This window comes from Budorcas taxicolor, chromosome 1 (genome assembly GCF_023091745.1).
Source record: "Budorcas taxicolor isolate Tak-1 chromosome 1, Takin1.1, whole genome shotgun sequence".
Classification (NCBI taxonomy): domain Eukaryota; kingdom Metazoa; phylum Chordata; class Mammalia; order Artiodactyla; family Bovidae; genus Budorcas; species Budorcas taxicolor.
In genome coordinates, this window is record NC_068910.1 from 158,771,101 (window position 1) to 158,797,763 (window position 26,663).

General features: G+C 39.6%; 1 protein-coding gene across 1 annotated transcript in view; it reads left to right on the forward strand.

Annotated features, from left to right (window-relative positions):
- SPATA16 (spermatogenesis associated 16) overlaps nt 1-26,663 on the forward strand; it is a 272,485-nt gene that overhangs the window by 226,021 nt on the left and 19,801 nt on the right. Inside the window, 4 exon segments of the mRNA XM_052645324.1 lie at nt 1,794-1,940; nt 3,018-3,130; nt 11,684-11,848; nt 19,068-19,151. Coding sequence (XP_052501284.1) covers nt 1,794-1,940; nt 3,018-3,130; nt 11,684-11,848; nt 19,068-19,151 — 509 coding nt within the window.

Below are 26,663 nucleotides of genomic sequence, written 5' to 3' on the forward strand. Positions count from 1 at the left end.
CTTTACTGACTTTAAATAGTGGGCTTCTCAGTTAAATTTTAGCTTGAACAAAGTGTTTTGTGGCTCAAAATGTGGGTGGAGGAGTCAGAAAATGCAGATAAAAACACTAATGGTTTACTGCGTCTATTATTTTTAAAAGAAATACTACAGATAGCAAAGACTATATTCGAACAGTTGCCATTTGAGTTCTGATTCTAGATTAAAAATTTTCATCTAAATCATAATTCAAGGATATTTGGAATTTCATCTTTTTCCCTCCCTAGCAGTGTTAAGTAGGGAGGGCTCATTAAACTCTGTTCATTATCCTTTTTTGAGAAGTCTATTGTATAAAGCATTATTACTCAGAATGGAAATGAATGAGGTAAATCTGGCCTCCAAGACCCCATGGCTAAAATTTGTCCCTGTCCCAAAAGTAACCCAAAGCCAAGCAAGTCAAAAGCAGAGTACAGTGGTTAGGTCCATGGTCTCCACAGTCAGACTGCCCAGTATGTATCTTGCTTTGTCCACTTACAGGCTGTGTTTCCAGACAATTCACTTCCTATCTGTGTACCTCAGCCTCCTGTTTGTAACATGAGGATAACAGTACCAATGGTGTAAAGTTATCTTGAGGATTTAGAGAATACACACAAAACAAGGGCTTCTCAGGTGGCATGTGGTAAGGAATCTGCCTGCCAATGCAGGAGACGCAAGAGACATGGGTTCAATCCCTGGGTTGGGAGCATGCCCGAGAGCAGGAAATGGTAACCTGCCCTAGTATTCTTGCCTAGGAAATCCCATGGAGAGAGGAGCCTGGTGGGCTACAGCCTACTGGGTCTCAAAGAGACATGACTGAACATGTATACACAAAACAAACATGATTACCAAAGTGGAAAGGGAAGGAAGGGAGGGCTAAATTGGAGTATGGGATTAACAAACTATTACATATAAAATAGATAGGCAACAAGGATTTACTGTGCAGCACAAAGAACTATTTTCAATATCTTTTAATAACCTATGATGGAAAAGAATCTGAAAAAATATGTATACATATATATAACTGAATCACTTGTCTATACACCTGAAACTAACACAATATTAGCCAAATGAACACAAAATATTTAGAACAAGGGAAGGTAGAAAATAATTACTAAGTAAATATTAGTTCTTGTGGTCATTAAGAACAGAGTTTGTTTTAGAACCATTTTTTTGACACTTGAATTATTTCTAAGTCTAATTACAAAAGTAATTACACAAATTAAGTCTAATTACAAAAATCAAGTCTAATTACAAAAGTCAGTACATATATCATTTTAAATTTCCTTCAGCTATAGGAGGAATGCTGCTGCTGCTGCTGCTAATAGCAACTAAATTAATTAGCTTTATAATTAATTAGCTTTATAATTAATTATTTTAATTCTTGGTAATTTTTCTCTTTCCTTTCATATAATATTATTTTCTTAAACTGTGAACAGAAAAAACAAATTCTCTTGCAAAGTGTCACACAGAAAAATATCAAGCCTGCTAGCCTGTGGTCCTGAGTGTTGTATTATGTTGAATATGGCAAATGAGGACCAAGTAACCTAGCTGTATTTTATTGCTATCCCTTGTGTTTGCTCATATTTTAAGAAAAATATGAATAATAAAGTATGATTTTGACATATCATCTATTTGACCTTTTGATGCACATACTTTTACTTTGTATCTTTAATTTTTGTATTTATCCCTTTTTCCAAGTATAATTCTTGGAATCTAGGGGGGAAAATACCCTGAAAACAATAAAATGATAAATTCTTTTGTTCTTTGTCTTTTTTTAGACTTTCAAGGACTCCACGTGTTGCCTCAGACAGTTGACTGGTCATCTTTTCCTCCTCAACAGTATCTCTTGACTCTCGGGTTCAAAAACAAAGAAGATGGAAAGTTTTTGGAAAAAGTGTCAAGTAGGAAGTTACCAACATTTACAGGTAATTCACCTGGACTTGTTATCTTTCAGTACCATTTTAAGGCATAATTAATTATTCATTAATGAATAATGTGCATTATTCATTAAGCTTTATTCATTTCAAGCCTAGTATATAGTAGAGCCTGGGCACCAAAAAGTTTGTTGGGTCATTCTTAACTCCTTCCAGTCTTCTTTGTGGGTTAGTCAACAATACCTGGAATTCTGGTTCCCTAAGAGCACCCACCTCCCTCACACCAAACATCTCACCCCAATCACACTATCACCAATGCCTAATCATGGGGCACTTAAAGAATACAAGCAAATACAAGCTTTTGTCATCATCAATTAGCAAACATAGAAGAAAATTATGCAACAAAACTACCGTATGAAATCAAAAGTATAGACAATGACCCCCCCCTTAAATCATTTGGATTATCTGCCATTGTATTAATATCTGTTCCACTCTTTTCTTATGTAATTAACCAAGACCTCTACTCTCCTAAAGAGTATTCTAGTTAAGTGGTGCTCAGTAATTCTAGTTGAAAACTTTCAAAAATCAAGAAAATATTCATGTAGAATTGAAGTCTCAGACTTGCAGGCTGAATTCATGACCAGGCTGAATTTATCCCTTCAACTCTACTCACATAATTAAGGATTTGTGTTTTGTCTGGCACTCCATCCTCCGAGGCTTATCTCAACTTCAAGCTACATTCAAAGTCAATGGGATTTGCACACTTGAATAATACCTGGGAGAAATAAGACAAGAATCAGACACATTTATGACAACCTTTTTTTCACAACTCAGGAAAAGCATACTTTGCAGAGAGAGGTGAATTGTTATAGGCTGTGCCTTAGATCTCAATCAGGAAACACAGCAAAAGGAATAAATGATGGTCTCCAAAGGGCAATGTCTCCTCTGCCTTTCTTCTCATAGATCTTTCATTGTGATACTTGTGGTCTTTGAGATGGGACTCGTTCCTGTACTAAAGATTTCATATCTATTAATATTGAGATGTCTGTTTATAGCTTGCTAAGAAAAGCATTTTGAAATGGATGTCTAGCAAAAAATAGTATAAAAGTTTATTGTTACAATTTTTAGAACATAAAACTCCCTTCGGTCTGCTGACCAGAGAAGACACAGTGAGACACATGGAGACAATGGGGAAGCGAATCTTGCCAATATTGGACTTTATTAGAGGCACCCAACTGAATGTAGGTATATGAGTCTTTTATATTTGTTCAGCATACAAATATCAAGCAATTCTAGAACTATACAAAGTTTACATGTAAATATTACAAATACTGGAAGATTTGAGAAACTTCCACAGTGAATCTCATTTGCAAAACCAACCAAAGTTTATTTTAGTCCTTTTATATTTCAAAACATTAATAATAATGTTATACTTTGCAGTTGCCAGCATTTATTAGGCTAGTGTCTTTTTAAAGGGCCTTTTTGTCTTGATATCTAATTGAAGGTTGCACTGAGTTTCTTGCTTCAAATGAGTAACAGAATTTTAGCAAACACGATGCTTTCTCTATTTTATATATTGGGCAATTGCATATAACTATTTTGTTACCTAAACGAAAATTCAGAATTTTGAAAGATAGTTTCTCCACATCATAATGATAGTCAGCCAGTCAGTTCAGTTTCTCTGTCATGTCCTACTCTTTGTGACCCCATGAACCACAGCACGCCAGGCCTCCCTGTCTGTCACAACTCCCGGAGTCCACCCAAACCCATGTCCATTGAGTCAGTGATGCCATCCAACCATCTCATCCTCTGTTGTCCCCTTCTCCTCCTGCCCTCAATCCTTCCCAGCATCAGGGTCTTTTCCAATGAGTCAGCTCTCCACATCAGGTGGCCTAATTATTGGAGTTTCAGCTTCAACATCAGTCCCTCCAATGAACACTCAGGACTGATCTCCTTTAGGATGGACTAGTTGGATCTCCTTGCAGTCCAAGGGACTCTCAAGAGTCTTCTCCAACACCACACTTCAAAAACATCAATTCTTCGGTGCTCAGCTTTCTTAGTCCAACTCTCACATTCATACATACTGGGAAAACCATAGCCTTGACTAGACCGACCTTTGCTGGCCAAGTAATGTCTCTGCTTTTGAATATGCTGTCTAGGTTGGTCATAACTTTCCTTCCAAGGAGTAAGAGTCTTTTAATTTCATGGCTGCAATCACCATCCACAGTGATTTTGGAGCCCCCCAAAATAAAGTCTGACACTGTTTCCACTGTTTCCCCATCTATTTCCCATGAAGTGATGGGACCAGATGCCAGGATCTTGGTTTTGAATGTTGAGCTTTAAGCCAACTTTTTGACTCTCCTCTTTCACTTTCATGAAGAGGCTCTTTAATTCTTCTTAACTTTCTGCCATAAGGGTGGTGTCATCTGCATATCTGAGGTTATTGATATTTCTCCCAGCATTCTTGATTCCAGCTTGGGCTTCCTCCAGCCCAGCATTTCTCATGATGTACTCTGCATAGAAGTTAAATAAGCAGGGTAACAATATACAGCCTTGACGGACTCCTTTTCCTATTTGGAACCAGTCTGTTGTTCCATGTCCAGTTCTAACTGTTGCTTCCTGACCTGCATACAGGTTTCTCAAGAGGCAGGTCAGGTGGTCTGTATTCCCATCTCTCTCAGAATTTTCCACAGTTTCTTGTGATCCACACAGTCAAAGGCTTTGGCATAGTCAATAAAGCAGAAATAGATGTTTTTCTGGAACTCTCTTGCTTTTTTTATAAAACCTGCTGGAACATCTGGAAGTTCATGGTTCATGTATTGCTGAAGCCTGGTTTGGAGAATTTTGAGCATTACTTTACTAGCGTGTGAGATGAGTGCAATTGTGCAATAGTTTGAGCATTCTTTGGCATTGCCTTTCTTTGGGATTGGAATGAAAACTGACCTTTTCCAGTCCTGTGGCCACCACTGAGTCTTCCAAATTTGCTGACATATTGAGTGCAGCACTTCCTCAGCATCATCTTTCAGGATTTGAATTAGCTCAACTGGAATTCCATTACCCCCACTAGCTTTGTTCAGAGTGATGCTTCCTAAGGCCCACCTGACTTCACATTCCAGGATGTCCGGCTCTAGGTGAGTGTGAATGATCACACCTTCATAATCATGTGGGTCATGAAGATCTTTTTGGAACAGTTCTTCTGTATGTTCTTGCCACCTCTTCTTAATATCTTCTGCTTTTATTAGGTCCATACCATTCTGTCCTTTATTGAGCCCATCTTTGCATGTAATGTTCCCTTGGTATCTCTAATTTTCTTGAAGAGGTCTTTAGTAAATTGGATGCTAATCTAAACATTGGCACTTGATCTTTATTTACCCTTAAGGTAAATTATCGAATTCCTTTTTCCAACCGAGGGAAAATATGCCCTTTCTACTTTTTAGTCTTTAAAAAAAAAAAGCCCAAAATAAGACCTGAATTAATCTGTGCTATTTTACAAAATTTAAGCCCCTTTACTGAAAGTACATAAAGGGAACTTCTCATTAACAGGCTATAAAGGCTGCAGATTTCCCCTCTTAAAATATTTTTCAAAAGATCTTTAAGCTGGAAATTTTAAAAATTTCACCATTTGTGGCTTTTGTATTCCATCATTGATCTGATGTTCTTACCTTACAAGAGGAACCAAGGGGGTCATCACCAACAGCTACTTAACATCTGTTCAGCAGTTTATCTGCTCAGTAACATTATTCAGCATTTTAGAAAAGCTATAAAACCCCTCATCTATTTGCATGATCTGTAATTAATTCTATGCTTTATAAATCCTAAAGCACACTTTCACTGATTTTCCTACCACGTAACTTCCCCTTCCTCACAACTGTGTTCCACTCAATCATCTCCCCTATACTTCTATTAATAAAAATTTATTTCTGTCTTAGTCATCTTGGGCTGTCACTCAAAATACCATAGATCAGATGACCCGAACAACAGAAGCTTATTTTCTCACAGTTCTAGAGGCTAGAAGTCTGGGATTAGGTCAGGTTCTGACAAAGACCCTCTTCTTGGCTTGCAGTTAGCTACTTTCTCTGCATCCTAACATTGCACAGAGCAAGCTCTGTGGGGTCTCTTCTTAAAAGAGCATGAATCCCATCATCAGGGCCCTACCAACTCTCATGATCTTGTGTGCATGCTTCGTTGCTCAGTTGTGTCCAACTCTTTGCAACTTCATTGACTGTAGTCTGCCAGGCTCCTCTGTCCATGGAATTTTCCAGGCAAGAATACTGGAATGGGTTGCCATTTCCTTCTCCAGGGGATCTTTCTCCCACATTGGCAGGTAGGTTCTTTACCATTGGCCACCAGGGAAGCTCTCATTTCATCTAACCCTAATTACCTCCCAAAGGCCCCATTTCCACATTGGCCTCTAGGGCTTCAACCTAGAAATTTTAAGTGGACACAAAGATTTAGTTTATAGTAATCTCACTGACTCTGCTGCAAATCTGGGGTCCTGTTCTCCAATTCACCCTCTACTGCAACCTCCTTCAGACACACACACACACACAGCTTCACCACCCCATCTTAATTAGATGCACAAACACATATCATCATTGTCATCATTAGACCTTTGTGCGGAGAAGGCAATGGCACACCACTCCAGTATTCTTGCCTGGAAAATCCAATGGATGGAGGAGGCCGGTGGGCTGCAGTCCATGGGGTCGCTAAGAGTCAGACACAACTGAGCGACTTCACTTTCACTTTTCACTTTCCTGCATTGGAGAAGGAAATGGCAATCCACTACAGTGTTCTTGCCTGGGGAATCCCAGGGACGGGGGAGCCTGGTGGACTGCCATCTATGGGGTCACACAGAGTCAGACACGACTGACACGACTTAGCAGCAGCAGCAGCAGCAGCAGACCCTTGCAAGAAGTGGAAAGAAAGCAAAGTGTTAGTCACTCAGTCATGTCCAACTCTTTGCAACCCCATGGACTGTACCCTGCCAGCCTCCTCTGTTCATAGCATTCTTCAGGCAAGAATAATGGGTGGGTAGCCATTTCTTTCTCCAGGCAGTTTTCCTAACCCAGGGCTTGAATCCAGGTCTCCTGCATTGTAGGCAGATTTTTAGCATCTCAGCCACCAGGGAGGCCCACAAGAATTCTTGTGGAAGCCTTGCTGATAAGAACCATCACCATGTAGTATTATTTCACTTCATCTGCACATGGTTAACCCTGCAGCATCAGTGTCCAGGATACTGGGGAGGTGATCTGTCTGTGCCATGGTTCTTTGGGGAAATACCCACCATAACTTGTTACTTTTCAGGAACCTGCCACATCAAATCTGTTGCCAGTTCAGATCTCCCAATGTGTTGTGAATAAAGGTTAGGCCAATCTAGGCATCATCAGGCATTTCTTAAACACTTTTAACTCATTTTCCTCTCACATTACAAAGGCCATTTTGGCCACTTTGAAATGTGTACACACATGGATATTTATGTGTCTATAAAGAGAATTTAAAAATCATAATGAATAAGATTTTTAGCATCTTATGAATAACTCAGTCTTATTTAGAATAAGTCAGTTGTTTAGTTGCTAAGTCATGTCCTACTCTTTGCAACCCCATGAACTGTATCTAACTGACTCCTCTGTCCATGGGATTTCCCAGGGAAGAATACTGGAATGGGTTGCCATTTCCTGCTCCAGGGGATCTTTCTGACCCAGGGATCAAACCTCCTGAGTATCCTGCATTAACTTGCTTATTCTTTATCACTGAGCTACCAGGAAAGCCCCAGAATGAGTTGATAACACTTTGCTACTTCAAGAGATTTCATCAACTTTCTTAGTTTTGTGTCTATGGAAAATAATAGTGGTTGGAAAATTGTCTCTAAGAGCTTGAATGAAATTGAAGTGAATGAGTCCAAAGGTATCCAGGGACCAAAAGTATATCCAAATACGGACCTCTAGGTTTCTTATTATATATCCAACCACAGCTTCATAAAGCAGGATTGAATCAAACAAGCTGCAAAAGTAACCTAGGTTAAGGAAACAAGTAATGAGTTGCTGAGCAGAAATTATTCCTACATGGTACAATTAACTATGACCCAGGGATCCCTCAGCAGTGTTTTTAGGATCCCCTGAGGTGTGTTTTTTCTTACCAGATGTCAAATGCCATCTGTTTGAATGTTTAGACACTTCAGTGTCCTTGTTGGTTGTGACCCTACCTCGTGACACCTGTAGAAAAAGACTTTTGTCTAAGACCAGCTGTGTAACCCCTAGGATGTCACTTAACCTCTGAGCTTTTTTCTCATTTATCAAATAAGCTGATATATGCCAGGCTCACCTCACACAGTTGTTATGAGACCAAGAGTATACAATCCACAGTGAATCACTTTGTAAAGTATCAAAAATTTTTAAAAATTTTAAGTATTTTTATTGGTTTTCATTTGCTTTGACAGAAGGGTTGTTTTGGAGATCCTTCTTTTTCTTTATAAAAGCCATGTACTTTGAAATTGTGTATTCTTCTAAAATGAAGACTGTGCAAGTGTCCTGTGGATTTTGAATGATTTTCCTTAGGTCACTGATGCACTTAAATCTCCTTAAAAAGGCAGGATTAAGGGTGTCATCTCCCTTCATGCCCACAGTAGGACTTCCCAGAGAACATGAATTTTCACCTCTTGCCACAGGTGGCAGAAAGAGTTGGTGAAGGCGACAAAGACTTTCCTGGTATAAGGTTTCTATGTCTCAGAAAATAATCCTCCTTACACTCTGACACCAGTTTCCTTCCCTTTATAGATTCCTTTGCTAAGTATACAATGCATGGCCAAATAAGAATGATTCTGGCATTTTAAGAGTTATTGTCTAAAAGATTCTTCCAGTTTCCTATCTGGTGGCTTTGAATCCCACTGAACATCAATTCCATTCAACCAGCTGCTCTGCTCTACCAGTATTTTCTCTTCTCTGGATCTTTGTCCTAATTATCTCACAAGCTACTGAATGCTACTATGCTTTTCCATTCATTAACTTTATTGGCTGCTGTCAGTTTAAAACCTTATGTACTGTGCTTCCTGGGGTAAATGTTAAAGAGTTAAAATAATAAAATCTCTCGCCGTGCATGAAGCTTCTTTCACAGGCTGACTTGCCAAAAAAAATGACCTAACTAACCAGATTTTAAATACCTCGTTAATTTCACTTTTAATTTCTTCCAAGTGAAGCATAAAAGATGTTTACACATGCACATTCAAAATGAACAATAATATGTGTTTCCTACCCCCTTTCCTTTGCAATGAATGTTTCTATGTATTATGTCAAATAGAAATACATTCCCAATACTTGGGCTCTGCTTTTCAGCAGTATTAGATTAGCAGTGCCACTTATCTTCCAAACATTTATCCATACCTGCTATTAAATCTAGACAAGTATCTGGAGGAAGCCTTCATTTGAACTTGCTATTTACCTAAACTTCATTGTAGCTAGGTGCAGTTTTAGCTTCAGTCTTGGCCACTCTATTATACCCTCGCCAGGAGCTAAGCATCTTTTGATCACTCCTAAAGTCTCACTGGGAGGGCTACTTCCCTTTAGATTTAGCCCTTGTGAGCTAATTCCTTCATTTTTCATTGTTTCCTTTATTTTCTTAAAGCAACAGCATTAAAGCATTCCTGCTGGCATCTATTCATTTTTATTTTTGCTTCATTTTATCGCTCAAAAGTCCCAAACTTGTAGAGGTAAAATATTAATCTATCGTTTCCTAATAACCAAAGCTGCAATTGGTCTGGGGTGGACAAAGGGGAAGTGGGGGAGGGCTTCAACTATATTCTTTCTCTAGCATCCTATTGGTAAGGAGCACTTCCTGTTTTGTTATGTATCCAACAATCAAGCTAACAAAGCACCATTGCCTTCCACTATTTTTATTTTCCTGATGTTTTGGAAAATTACAATGATAGATTATGTTCCTGAGCAGGCCGTAGTTGTTTCTGTTCTTTGGAGTTGAGTCACTACACCACTTTCCTACAACCAGCCTTATTGTTTATTTTAAAGAAGGACAAAGAAAGCAATTTTTCTTCAGAAAGAAAACTGTGTCTCCGGCAACTCGCTTTCCTCTATTTGACAGTATCGCATTGTTTAGCTACATGTTTAAACTCAATGGGTAGGCTGGCTATTTCGTCAATTTTAAGAAAGGATCTCAAATCCACAATTTGCAATCACTGCTCCCATAGGTTTATAGGTTTTCAGTTAAATGATTAATCGGAAATAGCAAATTAGTGGGGATTGACAGACATTAGTAAAATGGCTGAGATAGCTGTAAGGGAGAAATACAGCAAATACAAGGCAATGGTGCTCAACTTTGCTATATTACCAAGATTCTAAGAAAGTGCCAGAGAGGTTGGTGTCAATCAAGATGTGTATGACATTTCAGAAAGGACTGCCTTCCAAATTCAAGTTAAAATTTCGATGTTCTTTAGTAATACTGGTTTCTAATAATTTTTCTCCTTAAAATAAATTCTATTTTAAGAAGAAAAAGTCATGTCTGCCTTCTCTAATTTCTGGGCGGGGGGGATCTGGCTTTGTGAGCATGCACAGATTAAAATAGTCCATGTGCAGATACTAAGTTTTACGGTTTGTTCTCCAATTTCTGTTTGAGGTTATCTGAATATTCAGGAGGGCACTTTGCTAAAATTCCTATTTCCGGGGCCACATATCACAAGATTGTGAACCCAAGACTTTTTTCTAACCCTTATATACCCCCTTATGTCAGACGTGAAAATGAAAGTGTTAGTCACTCAATCATGTCTGATACTTTGAGACCCCATGGACCATAGCCTGCCAGGCTTCTCTATCCATGGATTCTCCAGGGAAGAATACTGGAGGGGGTTGCCATTCCCTTCTCCAGGGGATCTTCCCAACCCAGGAATTGAACCCAGGTCTCCTGCATTGCAGGCAGATTCCTTACTATCTGAGCCACCAAGGAAGCCCATACTTCTTTCTAAATAAAAAATGTGAGAATTTTATGATAAACTATGTCTCCATCAAGTAGTACAATTTGAATAAACTTCTTAGAGAAGGTAAAACATCCTCTTTTATGGATGGCAGTAGCAAACACAGAGGTGGGCTGCTTTAATTATGTGTGCCCAGTTTTAAGAAAGTCTCAAATACCAGTATATTCATGGGAGTTGGTGGTCCTTACAAGTGCACCTTATTCTATTTCAAAATGGATTGCAATTGCTCGAATGGTCCTAGGAGTCAGAATAAACACTACACTACCACAAGGAGAGAAGCCAGAGTCCATGGCCATCCAATAAGAGCTGGAGATAAAATCAGAGCTGGAGATTTAATGTAAGTCACCAGGGTAGGACAGATTCCACTTGCATAATATTTTTCAGGATTCAATTTGTATAAGATATCATCCTTTGTATAAACCAAATAGTGGGAAACTATTAATTCTTATCATGCGTTGGTGACATAGACAAAGTCACCCCCTTTTAAATGGACACAGCTCTGTGGGATCCCCACTGCGAGAGCAGAGTTCAAGTTCAATTTAATCCCTCTTTTCCCCCCTCATCCTGGCTTCCTTAGGCAGGGCCATCTCTAAACCCTTATCAACAGTCCTGCAAAGTGTTTTCTTTTCTATACATTTGTCTGTTTGAAGGAAGGGTATACACAATCCTCTAAAATAACAGAAGAAAATATTTATTTGCACTAGATGCCATTAATTCCGATGCACTAAATATATTACAACGAGCCCTGATGTTATTCCTCAGGGAGAGGTTATTTCTGTGTTTTTGTTCTAAACCATTTCCTTCTCTCCTGGGAGACTAGGGGAGTTTTCATGCGTGCTCAGGTGTGATGGAGAAGTTGCAATATGCCAGCCTTCTCAGCCGGCTGCAGAGAGTAAAGGAACAGTCCCAGGTGATCAATCAAGCAATGGCCGAGCTAGCAACCATTCCCTATCTACAGGACATCAGTCAACAGGAGGCGGAATTAGTAAGCATCTGTTTTTCTTTGTTCACAAGCCCTGAACCGACAGAAGAGTGATATGGTCTGAAAAAGAATGTAACAATAAATGGCAGTCCAAGGGCAAACTCTCCAACTCTCATGAAGCATTCTAATGAAGAAACTAGAAATTATAGAAAGGTGTATGTGTGTGTTTCATTTGCTCACCCTGACTAGCTAGCTTCCCTTTATTTTATAGCAAGACTTTTGTAATGTATGAAAATACAGAAAAGGGGTGATTATTCATATTCTGAGTCAGGCTTTTTTGTTTCAAGTAAAGTGAAATTTTAATAATTTTTTTGTTTTTTCATTCCAAGACATGTTAATATATGATTCTCTTTGATGGAAAAGTAAGAGGAAAAAAAAGTAATTGCTTGATAGAAGACTGACTCTACAAAACTATCTTTAGAGTTTTCTTATTCACTTTGAGTGTCACATATATGTTTGCAGTACCAACATGCACGCACGCGCACGCACATGCGCATGCACACACACACACACACACACACACACACACACACATTAAGGGAGTTGTCTTATTTGAGGGGAAATGTAGTCAAATGGTGGGGTGTTTTTTTTTTTGTTGGTTTTTTTTTTTACTGAACTGACCAGTTAATTTAGAAAACACAAAGCCTGTCAAAAACTAGTTGGAATACCTAGGAATAACTACTCTGCTACCTAGAGTTTTATACAGAAGACAAAAGAGTTTTATACAGAAAATTGTAAGACACTGATGAAAGAAATCAAAGACAACATAAACAGATGGTGAGATATCCCATGTTCCTGAACTGGAAGAATCAATATTGTGAAAATGACTATACTGCCAAATGTAATCTACACATTCAATGAAATCCCTATCAAATTACCAATGGCATTTTTCACAGAACTACCACAAAAAAATCTCACAATTCATATAGAAATACAAAAGACCCCAAATAGCCAAAGCAATCTTGAGAAAGAAGAATGGAGTTGGAGGAATCAACCTTCCTAACTTTAGACTATACTACAAAGCTATAGTCATCAAGACAGTATGGTACTGGCACAAAAACAGAAATAAATAGAACAATGGAACAGCATAGAAAGCTCAGAGATAAAGCCTTGTTTTGCATACCTTGTTTTCACAAAGGAGGCAAGAATATACAATGAGGCAAAGATGGTCTCTTCAATAAGTACTACTGGAAAAATTGGACAGCTACATGTAAAGAATGAAACTAGAACACTTCCTAACACCCTACACAAAGATAAACTCAAAATGGATTAAAGGCGTAAATATAAGACCAGAAACTATAAAGCTCCTAGAGAAAAACATAGGCAGAACACTCTATGACATAAGTCACAGCAAGATCCTCTATTACCCACCTGCTAGAGTAATGGAAATAAAAACAAAAATAAACAAGTGGGACCAAATTAAACTTAAAAGCTTTTGTGCAGCAAAGAAAACTATAAACAAGGTGAAAAGACAACCCTCAGAATGGAGAAAATAATAGCAAATGAAACAACTGATGAAAGATTAACTTCAAAATATACAAGGAGCTCATACAACTCAATATCAGAAAAACAAACAATCCAATCAAAAAAATGAGCTAAAGACCTAAACAGATATTTCTCCAAAGAAGAAATACAGATGGCTAATAAACACATGAAAAGATGCTCAACATCACTCACTATTAGAGAAACATAAATCAAAACTACAATGAGTCACCTCACATTAGTCAGAAAGGCCATCATCAAAAAATCTACAAACAATAAATACAGGGAAGGGTGTGGAGTAAAGGAAACCCTCTTGCACTGTTGGTGGGAATGCAAATTGATACAGCCACTATGGATAACAGTGTGGACATTCCTTAGAAAACTAGGAATAAAACCACCATCAGTTCAGTTCAGCTCAGTTGCTCAGTCGTGTCCGACACTGCGACCCCCTGAATCGCAGCACGCCAAGCCTCCCTGTCCATCACCAACACTCGGAGTTCACTCAGACTTGCATACATCGAGTCAGTGATGCCATCCAGCCATCCCATCCTCGGTCGTCCCCTTCTTCTCCTGCCCCCAATCCCTCCCAGCATCAAAGTCTTTTCCAGTGAGTCAACACTTCGCATGAGGTGGCTGAAGTACTGGAGTTTCAGCTTTAGCATCATTCCTTCCAAAAAATCCCAGGGTTGATCTCCTTCAGAATGGACTGGTTGGATCTCTTTGCAGTCCAAGGGACTCACAAGAGTCTTCTCCAACACCACACTTCAAAAGCATCAATTCTTCGGCACTCAGCCTTCTTCACAGTCCAACTCTCACATCCATACATGACCATAGGAAAAACCATAGCCTTGACTAGATGGACCTTAGTTGGCAAAGTAATGTCTCTGCTTTTGAATATACTATCTAGGTTGGTCATAACTTTTCTTCCAAGGAGTAAGCATCTTTTAATTTCATGGCTGCAATCACCATCTGCAGTGATGTTGGAGCCCCCAAAAATAAACTCTGACACTGTTTCCACTGTTTCCCCATCTATTTGCCATGGAGTGATGGGACTGGATGCCATGATCTTCATTTTCTGAATGTTGAAGTTTGAGCCAACTTTTTCGCTCTCCTCTCTCACTTTCATCAAGAGGCTTTTTAGCTTCTCTTCACTTTCTGCCGTAAGGGTGGTGTCATCTGCATATCTGAGGTTATTGATATTTCTCCCAGCAATCTTGATTCCAGCTTGTGTTTCTTCCAGTACAGCATTTCTCATGATGTACTCTGCCTAGAAGTTAAATAAGCAGGGTGACAATATACAGCCTTGACATACTCCTTTTCCTATTTGGAACCAGTCTGTTGTTCCATGTCCAGTTCTAACTGTTGCTTCCTGACCTGCATACAGATTTCTCAAGAGGCAGGTCAGGTGGTCTGGTATTCCCATCTCTTTCAGAATTTTCCACAGTTTCTTGTGATCCACACAGTCAAAGGCTTTGGCATAGTCAATAAGGCAGAAGTAGATGTTTTTCTGGAACTCTCTTGCTTTTTCCATGATCCAGTGGATGTTGGCAATTGATCTCTCTGGTTCCTCTGCCTTTTCTAAAACCAGCTTGAACATCAGGAAGTTCACGGTTCACATATTGCTGAAGCCTGGCTTGGAGAATTTTGAGCATTACTTTACTAGCACGTGAGATGAGTGCAATTGTGTGGTAGTTTGAGCGTTCTTATATGTCCCAGCAATCCTACTTCTAGGCATATACCCTCAGAAAATCAAATTGAAAAAGACATATGTAACCCAATGTTCACTGCCACTCTGTTTCCAAAAGCTAGGACATGGAAGCAATCTAGATGTCTATCATCAGAGGAATGGATAAAGAAGTTGTGGTATATATATAAAATGGAATATTATTCAGTCATAAAAAGAAACACATTTGAGTCAGTCCTAATGAGGTGGATGGACCTAGAGCCTATTATGCAGAGTGAAGTAAGTCAGAAAGAGAAAAACAATTATCATGTACATCAAGGCTGTATCGGGGAAGGCAATGGCACCCCACCCCAGTACTCTTGCCTGGAAAATCCAGTGGATGGAGGAGCCTGGTTGGCTGCAGTCCATGGGGTCACAACGAGTCAGACACAACTGAGCTACTTCACTTTCATGCATTGGAGAAGGAAATGGCAACCCACTCCAGTATTCTTGCCTGGAAAATCCCAGGGATGGGGAAGCCTGGTGGGCTGCCGGCTATGGGGTTGCACAGAGTCGGACATGACTGAAGCGACTTAGCAGCAGCAGCAAGGCTGTATATTGTCACCCTGTTTATTTAACTTCCATGCAGAGTACATCATGAGAAACGCTGGAAGAAGCACAAGCTGGTATCAAGATTGCCAGGAGAAATATCAATAACCTCAAATATGTAGATGACACCACCCTTATGGCAGAAAGTAAAGAGGAACTCAAAAGCCTCTTGATGAAAGTGAAAGTGGAGAGTGAAAAAGTTGGCTTAAAGCTCAACATTCAGAAAACAAAGATCATGGCATCTGGTCCCATCACTTCATGGGAAATAGATGGGGAAACAGTGGAAACAGTGTCAGACTTTATGTTTTGGGGCTCCAAAATCACTGCAGATGGTGACTGCAGCCATGAAATTAAAAGACGCTTACTCCTTGGAAAGCAAGTTATGACCAACCTAGATAGCATATTAAAGAGCAGAGACATTACTTTGCCAACAAAGGTCCATCTAGTCAAGGCTATGGTTTTTCCAGTAGTTATGCATCAATGTGAGAGTTGGACTGTGAAGAAAGCTGAGAGCTGAAGAATTGATGCTTTTGAACTGTGGTGTTGGAGAAGACTCTTGGGAGTCCCTTGGACTGCAAGAAGATCCAACCAGTCCATCCTAAAGGAGATCAGTCCTGGGATTTCTTTGGAAGGACTGATGCTAAAGCTGAAACTCCAGTACTTTGGCCACCTCATGCAAAGAGTTGACTCATTGGAAAAGACTCTGATGCTGGGAGGGATTGGGGGCAGGGGGAAAAGGGGACGACCGAGGATGAGATGGCTGGATGGCATCACCAACTCAATGGACGTGAGTTTGAGTGAACTCTGGGTGTTGGTGATGGACAGGGAGCCCTGGCGTGCTGCGATTCGTGGGGTCACAAAAATCAGACACAACTGAGCGACTGAACTGAACTGAATGTACATATACATATGGAATCTAGAAAGATGGTACTGATGAATCTATCTGCAGAGCAGTAAAGGAGACACAGACATTGAGAACAGAATTATGGACATGGCTGGGAAAGGAAGAAGGAGTTGGCGGAAGGTATGGAGAGAGGGAGAGAGTAACATGGAAACATACATTACCATATATAAAATAGATAGCCATTGGCAATTTGCTACATGACTCAGGGAACTCAAACCAGGGCTTGTTAATAACTTAGATGGGCAGGATGGGGAGAGAGGAGGGAGGGATACTCAAGTAGGAGGGGACATGGGTAAGCCTATGGCTGTTTCTACTGGTTTTTGGTAGAAACCCCTGCGGTACTATAAAGTAATTATCCTTCAATTAAAAAGAAACAAAATTTCTAAAAAGTAGTTGGAGAAATACCTCACAGAAAAAAATCTTCAAGTAGACTTGTGTATTATAACCATAATATTAGAAACTATAGCACCTCATTTGGAAAACAATTACTAATCACTGTGCTGGCCATTCAGAGAAAGGTAAAATTTATGCCATATAAGGCTGATGTGTTGTTGGGAAGGGCTCTTTACTCTAAGGCTCTAATTGAAGGTAGTGAAAACTAATTACAGACCTGACCGAATTCACATGGCAAGGATAAGAACAACCCCAAATTATCACCTGCAATTTTCAGATAACTAAAGGAATCCTCCCTCTTTGAGCTTTGAAAGTTGTAACAAATTACTCAAGAAATGAACTGCCAACATTTATAATGATCATCTGAATCTGCAAAAGCATATTAAATAAATATTGATATTCAAAGTAACCATTTAAAACTGTTGGAGTAGCCAAATAATAAAATTCTGCATACCAAACATTAAAACTATGAGGGATATAAAGTCTATTAGTCAGATAATTATTAAGTCACAACTGGAAATAATACTTTCTAAATCTGTATGGTTTTATACACAGAATGCCTTCTAAAAGGCTAAGTGTTTATCCTACCATTCATAAGGCATTCAGGAGTGTAGCAACTGTGGAGCTTTCAAAGTGCATATTATAGCCAATTTTAGATGATTAATGCTCCTCTGAGATAAGAGAAAGCAAAGAAAATGTTAATTTAAGAAGCTGGCACAATGTTGATCCTGTCTTCCTGAAAAGCACACTCAAGATTTAAATGAAAAATACAGGGGAGTTTTCTGCACTTAGGTCTTCTTAACCACACATCTGCAGCTTTCTTTTTTCTGAAAATTCTTATATTTTTAAATATACAAAAAGAGCATGAAACTAGCATTACTGACATCCCTAACTAACATATCTATGCAATACTCTACTACCTGAAACCTTGAAAAATAAGATTTCATGGGACATTTTCATAATTTATATACCTACTAGAAAAAAAAAGTAAATGTAAAGGGATGTATATGTGCAAACCAAATATTTTTAAAAATCATGTATCTTTCAAGATTTCATCATCTTAATAGATTTTACTTTCCAAGTTCCAAGCATGGGTTAACCTAGATAATATATCCTTGAAATCCCTTTTGTGATGCTACACAAACAGTGACTACTCAGTAGAAGAGTTCTGAGTGACTCAACTCCCTACCTAAAATATCTAAAGAACAGAAAGATTATCTAAGATTATCATAATGTTTGACACCACAGTGAACTGAACTGGCATTTGTTCTTTAGAGAACTTTTTTTTCCAGTTTCGAATGTCACGTGGCTTGATGTGGCCTCATTACTTTGCAGGCACGTATATCGTCTGTGTGCAGCTGTTGCTGTTTAGTTGCTCAGTCGTGTCGACTTCTTTGTGACCCCATAAACTATAGCCCGCCAGGCCTCTCTGTCCATGAGATTTCCCAGGCAAGAATACCAGAGTGGGTCACCATTTCCTTATCCAAGGGATCTTCCCAGCACAGAGATTGAACCCATGTCTCCGCTTGGCAGGCAGATTCTTTACCAATGAGCCACCTGGAAAGCCCCAGCGTGTGTGTAGAATTATTTTAAATTGGAATATGGCAGTTTGGGGCAAAGGGTGGAATTTTAAAACTCGCCTCTGAAATGGAACCTAAAGAGAAATCTTGGTTATTTTGAAATTTTAGAAAAGAATAGTAAAAGAACTTCAATGGGCTAGATCCTTTAAGAGGTAATGAAACAACACAATTCTAGTATGGTCCTCTGGAGAGTTTTTGCATGATGCCTAGGATTATGATGCATTAGCCTCAGGAGAAAACACTAAAACGCGTTCATGTACTACAAGCCATTTCCCAAGAGAATTAACTACTGCCTTCATTCTTTACAACCCAAATCTGTTTTCATAAAAACATCAACACCCACTGCATTAAAACCTATATGTTTTCTACAAATTTTCAAGAAGAATCTTTCTATTGTTTCAATATTTTATATCTGCAATAATACTTGGTAATGACTGAAGCAGCAATGAGGTGGCAGTGTTCATTGTCGGAAAGATGAGTAATAAAATCATCAGCGTACAAATGATTTTTTAATTAGGTTTTAATCTGTGTATTTAGAGAAGTTATTTCTGTGTGAATTCCACACTGATAATTTTTATCTTGGTGCCACAGCTACAGTCACTAATGGCAGACGCCATGGACACCCTTGAAGGAAGAAGAAACGATAAAGAACGTGTGTGGAATACAATTCTAAAGGTAAAACTTTCAGCTGAAGGAAAAAAAGATATGTTATTCTCAAAGAAAATATCCATTTGGGGTCAACTCTGTTTAAAGATAAAAAGAAAAGGAAGTTCCTCAGCTTTTCTTTTTTTTTTTTTTTTCACTTTACAATACTGTATTGGTTTTGCCATACATTGACACGAATCCACCACATGGTTCTCTTTTTAAAACAAATGCAGCTGTCTCTGGAAGTATAACCAAGACGAAATGTGGACATTTATTTAATTTGGTCCTTCAGGTCTGTTGTATTTCTGACTGTGGTCCTGTACTTTTGGGGTCTCTTATCATGCTTGTTTTCATGTTACATTTTCATTATCTGCTCCTTCATTATTGGTTATTATATATATTTAAAGCCCCTTCCTCAATGTTTCAATTTGCTCCCCAACCCCTTCTCCTGTAATTGGCACTTAAGGAATAATGGCTACATTTCAGGGAACTAGAAGAAAACTAGCACATTGAAGTTTGGGGTGAAGAAATGACATACTGGTTGTTAGAAGTCAGAGAACATCTCTTCGTTGGTTACCTGAGTTACACAAAACAAGTCCTGAGATGCACCTGGCCCCAGGTACTCAGGAGACTTGTGTGATACCACAAGACCTTCTGACAGTGTAGGAAGGAGTAGTGTTGGTTTACAGTCCAGATGAAAGTGATAAATTCCGATCAATGTACTCCCCACGCAGTCTCTTCCAATCATGGTAAGAACCCGCAGAGGGAAAACTGGTGTCAGGAGACGTGAGAAGAAAACACTGTTCCATTTAAGAGGTAAAGTCAGCCATGAGGGATTTTGATGCATTTGCAGAAATGTGCCTCTTCTGTAATCAATTCAGAGAACCTAGGGTGAATGTATATAATAGAAATCAACAGAACTCATCTAATATTTGTTGAATATCTACTATGCCTGAATATCTACTATGCCTGCGTTATGGACCTTTTGCTGGGCAAGACAAACACAGCCCCTACCTATATGGGCCTTACCACCTAGGAAAGAAGCAGCTACTTAAACACTTATAAATATTATATTTTAAAAGTGGATGTTCAGTGATTATGGGAACAAATAGAGGAATATAATCTGGTCTGAGAGGTCAGAAAATCCATCTTGAGAAAGCGATATTTATAAAACATTCAAAAGATAGTAGTAGCTATCTAGATGAAACGGGAGATTTTTACACAGAGGGAAATGCTTGTACCAAGAATGCTAAGAAAGCATGGTGAAACTGACAAAGCAACAAGCAACATGTTTTAAAATGAAGTGCAAAGGCAGGAGAAATCAAATCACAGGTCTTATAAATTATGTTCAGGATTTAGAATGTTTCAGCAAGTATTTATGTGGTAAATATTTTTGAGATATTTCTAGCGCTGTAGTGGGATAACAAACTGAGGCTACAGAAATCTGGGGAGGTCAGTTATAAGGTGGCAGCATGATCTACTTTGGTGGGCACAGAGATGGAGAGAAGCAGACAGATATAAGAAATATTCAGGAAGCAAATCCACAGGCTTTATTTACTGATTGCATATGGGAGTTTAGAGGACAGAAAAAGTTAGAACAATGCTCAGACTTTGGGCTTAAGCCACCAGGCGGGGAATAGGGAGAGGTTTGCTGGTGCAAAGGAAGGAAGGAAACACTTCAAAGAAGCAGCTTTGGGCTGAGACCATAAATACTTTCAGAGTCCGCAGAAAGCATACCAGGTATTTGAAAGGGAAGTTAATATACAGGGTGGTTAACTGGGTATGAAAATTTAGGTAACTGAAAAGGAAAACAGTTTATCACAATGGAACCATTAAAAGAAACAGCTACTATCCCTTTTAAGGGCTGGAGAATCAAAGGGAAGAGATTGCAATTATTGAAACTCAGAGTTGGGACCCGACTGGGCCACAACTCAGATCTCCTACTAGGAGGTGCTGTTTAGCTGGTGCCAGTGTCCCGGAGCTTGGAGGAGGGGTCGTGAAAGACTTCTGAGGAGGGAGCACTAACCCACTGTTGCTGATGGGGAGGGAAGGAAAGCAGTTTTAATGGAGGTTATTTGGCAACTTTTGGAAAAGCTAGATTTCACAGCCACTACAGAAAAGAATGTATATTTCTAGAGCAAAGAACCTTTACTGAATAGATGCTCACAGGAACCCCAAGCAGACCGGAAGTCCGCAGTAAATAAACGAGAACAGCAAGTCCCTCCGTTCTCCCTTGATTTTACAGTGCCCCTCTATCGCCCCCTGTTGATGGAGACAAAAAGAGGGCAAAACAGAAATGGAGTTTACAGAGTTCCAGCCCCAGCATCAAAGAGTGAAAGTGAAAGTCACTCAGTCGTGTCCGACTTGTGATCCCATGAACTATACAGTCCATGGAATTCTCCAGGCCAGAATACTGGCATGGGTAGCCTTTCCCTTCTCCAAGGGATCTTCCCAAATCAGAAATCAAACCCAGGTCTCCTGTATTGCAGGTGGATTCTTTACCAGCTGAGCCACCAGGGAAGTCCAAGAATACTGGAGTGGGTAGCCTATCCCTTCTCCAGGGGATCTTCCCAACTCCGGAATTGAACCGGGGTCTCCTGCTTTGCAGGTGGATTCTTTACCAACTGAGCAATCAGGGAAGCCCCATTGGGGTTAAGGGACAAAAGGCCAATAACTGGATTTCCCTGGTGGCTCAGACAGTAAAGAATCTGCCTACAGTGTGAGAGACCTGGGTTTGATCCCTGGGTCAGGAAGATGCCCTGGAGAATGGAATGACTACCCACTCTAGTATTCCTGCCTGGAGAATTCCATGGACAGAGGAGACTGGTGGGCTACAGTCCATGGGGTCGCTGGCACAAAAGTGCATTGAAGTTAGGGTATTGAAACTAGGGCAAGATATCCAAGATGAAATACAGGAGTCTGGAGTTCTGAATAGAGATAGAGATTTCTAAATCATTGGCAAAGTGGTGATAACTGAAATCACTTGAGTGAGTGGCATGGCAGAGAAAGAGCAAACAATGAGAAAACAGCTTTGAGGAGCACATTTCAAATTTAGGAAGAAAACTCTACAAAGGAGACTAAGAAGGAATGATAGGGTAAACCAAAGCTAGAAGTAAACCAAACCTAAGGCTCATGGGAGCCAAGCAATATAATTAAATATTTGTGCTTACTGCAGAAAGAATTGTTAGCACAGAGGGTAGCAAACTAGAGCCCATAGGTCCAAAACCAACCATGTACTTATTTTTGTAAATAGAGTTTACTACACATAGCCATGCCATTCATTTAAGTATTATGTATGTCACCTTGGCCAAGTTGAATAGTTGCCATGAAGACCATATAGCTCACAAAGCCTAAAATATTTGCTATCTGAAAAGTGAAGTGAAGTGTTAGTCACTCAATTTGTGTCTGAATCTTTGTGGTCCCATGGACTGTAGCCCGCCAGGCTCCTCTGTCCATGGTATTCTCCAGGCAAGAATACTAGAGTGGGTTGCCATTCCCTTCTTCAGGAGATCTTCCTGACCCAGGGATCAAACCCAGGTCTCTTTCACTGGAGGCAGATTCTTTACTGTCTGAGCCACGAGGGAAATCCAGTTATTGGCCTTTTGTCCCTTAAGCCCAATGGGGCTTCCCTGATCAGGTTCAGGGACTGAACCTGCATCTCTTGCATTGCAGACAGTCTCTTTAGCATCCAAGCCATCAGGGAAGCCCCCTATACAAAAAAAAGTTTGCTGTACCCTTGTACCCTGGTTTAAACAAGTATCCCTCCAAGAAATATTTGCATTTGTACAGTAAACATATATATTTACAAATTCAAGAGATATCAGAATAGTCCAATTATGAAGTTCCAGCCAAAAAGGTGGAAGAGGGACTGACATTTGTCTATACCTGCCTGCACTTTGTAGGCAAAGTTTCACCCAACCCTAAGCTGGTGATCTGATGTCCACATTCACAGGAGAGCTTAGCCAGCAGCTTCACACTTTGTCCTCACTGCAGTTACTCTACTGCTGTGTTAAATATCATCCCAAATATAGTGGTTTAGAACAAAATTATCTCCCACAGGTCTATGGGTTGACTAGACTCAGCCAGGTGGTTCTTGCTTGCTATCTCTCCTGCAGTTCAATCAGATGACATCTGCCCCTTTTGCTGGAGTCACCTGACTGCTAAAATGTTCTGGACTCTAGGATGGCTCCCTCATATGGTTGATATCTGATATTAGTCAGCTGAGACATTGACTGGAGTGCCTAAGTATGGCCTCTTCATGTGAATTAGGCTTTAAATAGCACAAGAGCTGAGCTCCAAGAGGAAGTATCTCAAGAAAAAGGAAGTAAAAACCATCAGTCTTCTAAAAGACTAAGTCCAGATCTAGGATAGCAACTGTCACCACATTCTAGTGATCAAAGCAGTCATAGGCCAGCCCTGAATCACAGGACTGGAGAAACAGATTGCAGTTTTTCCAAGTGGAGTGATATGTACGTTTGTGGAGAGAATGAGTTGATAAGCTCTAGCAGTGGAGCTGTGGATCAGGGCCCCAGACTGGAAAACATATCTGCAAGCAAGCAGGCGTCAGGAAAATAGTCAAGTTCAAGGCCTCTGAGATTGGAACACCTCAGAACCCCTCCACCCAACCACTGGGTAACTAGAAAGACTCACTGGTGAGCAGCCAATCTTTCCAAATTAAAAGCCCTGGTAATAATCCCAGCTTTCTAAATGGAAGCTCCTGAGAGGTCTTTAGGAAGATGTGAATGGGAAGGAATAGGGTGCCAAATTTTTCCCAAGGGCTTTCAATTTGGTTAATGTGACGCTACAAAGCATGATTGTATCACTTTCAGACGATTCCGGTAGCAAGTAAGTAATTTCCTTTTACTGCTACAGAGTTAATTTGCATGTGCAGAAAAAAAAAGCTAATTGTACAAGCTACACTGTGCTCTGAGCCCACTAGAAGTTGATATCAGCATCACCACCTCTGAGATCTGTTATCTGTAATAGAAACAGCTGTTGTACCTAATGAAAACACTTGAAATTTTCATCTGAAGCAGCAGAATTATAGCAGCACCTCCCAGTTCCATGGAGTTAAAGGGTCTGTCAGAATCCCTATTACCTAACACAATTTTCAGAGCTCCACTTTGTTATAGGTCTATAAAAAGACTATCAAGATGAAATCTGATTCATGAGTGCTGACCTCCTGTCTATATTTTGTTATCTTTGAGATTTCTCTAAGGACCCAGAAAGAGAAAGAGTGTGACAATTGTGTTTATTTTCCAATTCACCAGAACTAAATACTGTATATTCTTTACAGAGTTTAGGAAAGTGACTCTTGTTTTGGTTTGGCTTTACAGAATATTTCCTTTCCAGTAATTAACTCCAGAAAGATATATGTATGTTGGTTTTGCTGTACAAATACAAAAATAAGCAGATTATGTTTTTTTAAAAGGTGAGGTAAATTTTCTCATGTTGGAAAGTCCCTTGCCACAATAGGATTCTTTAAATAAGAGTATCACACTTTGCTTAACTTTAGTCTGTAACAAAAATATCTGAGAAAATGCACCCTTTGAATGACAGGTCCTGTTACCACACTGCTCATTCCTGCAATCAGTGTCTGGGGCAGACACTGTTCCCGACATTGGAGATACAGCCGTGAAAGAGCGGTGCCCTCATGACATTTGCATTCTGCTAGAGAAAAGTAGGCAATAAACTTCTAAAGAAATATGGAATGCAAGTAACACATGCCAGGAAAGGAAAATGGAGAGTAGCAGATGATTGCAACTGCAATAGAATAGTCAGGGCAGGATTCACTGAGGTGATGACTGAATGACTATCTGAAAAAAAGGCAAACCATGCCAATCTCTGGTGAGAAGCATTCCACGTAAGGGAAACAGCACATGTGAGACCCTGAGACTGGAGGGTGCCTACCAGGTACAAGGATCTGCAAGGAGAGCAAGGTGACTGGAGTAGAATGACAAGGGTAATAGGAGATGGAACGAGAGAGGAGAGGATGGCATGCCTTATCAAACAAACACAAAAACTACTTTAAGCTGCTGAATTGAGACTACATTGAAGAGGGCAAGGGCAGAGTCAGGGAGTCTAGTTAGGAGGTAACTGCAGTGATACAGGAGAGGAATACTGGTGGCTTGAACCCTGAACTCAGTGGCTATAAGAAGTGGTCAGATTCCGTCTTCTATCCACAAGAAGAACAAAAGCTTATTTACAGGGAGGCTAATACAGTAAAATACATCCTGAACTAACATTCAGAGACCTGGGTCTGTCACAAATTAGCTCAAATCCATGTCTTTTCTCAAGGACTCAGTTTTCTCATCTGTAAAATAAGGATAATGAACTAAGATTGAAAATACCCTCTCTGCTCTGAAAAATTGGGTCTTTTGAAATTCAGACCATCAAAATGAAAGAAGAATTGATGTTTACTGAGCTCTTAATACAAGCCAACACTCTTATTCACTTTATATACACCAACTCACTAACCCTCACATAGGGTAAAAGGCATAATTTATTGTAAACAGAGACGTTTAGCAATTTTCCTAAAATCCCACTGTCAGTAAGTGGTGGAATCAGGATTTGATCTGACCTTAGAGCCTAATCTTTTTCTTGAGAGAAGCCCAAGCTTTGTGTAACTGAAAAAGCCCAACCAACCAGCATTATTTTATGTGTGGCTGAGCATTCAGGTATGAGGTCAAAAGGGGAATTAGGGTGACCCCTAATCAAAGTAAAATCTGTCCCGTTTGTCTGTCTTCAGTTCTCAAAATAAAGTTCTTTCAATCTGAGCCAAAGAGGTCACTAAGGAATTTTTGGTTTCGTCTCCCTCTGTAATCCACGGGTATAGGCTCCTCCTCCTCTGTTCCTTAGCTCTCCATCTAGAACCAGAAACTATACAAAGCCTCAATCTACAAACTCTTGACCATGAATTCAGGCCGCACTTGTGGGACCTTGGACAAATCACAGCCTACTGAGAAATACAGTGTCTTCACATACTTGGTAACTTCAGGGTCTGCGATTCTGTGTTACTGTGCATTGAGTCCTAAGACCCATAATACACTAGACCTGCAGGGAATAGAAAAAGGAGCCTTTTTAAAGAAAGAAAGATGCCAACTGTTGAGTTGGAACGTTCTTATTTCTTCTCACCAGAGACTCAGTTTAGAGAAACATTTAAGCGACACTGTCTACAATCCAGAAGACAAAGTTATTGGCTCTTCATTTACAAAGTCTAAATTTCGCACTGCAAAGATCAAAATTTAATCTGGTATGACATAAAATATTGTCTTATTCTGATATGCCTCTAGATCTGACTTGAGACTAAATAAAGAGAAATAAAACTTGGTTACTTTAAAAGTAATGAGAGCTACTTCAGCATATAATCATAATCCTATGAATTTTCATGAGAAAAAATGCTACCTTAAAATTTCAAATAAGAAAATATAACACAGTACATCATAATCCTTCGTGAATCCAACAAATGGAGTTTAGGTGGATATCTTTAAACTTTAAAGCTTAAAGCATCCATGTGAATTTATTATAAAATATTTAGCTTTG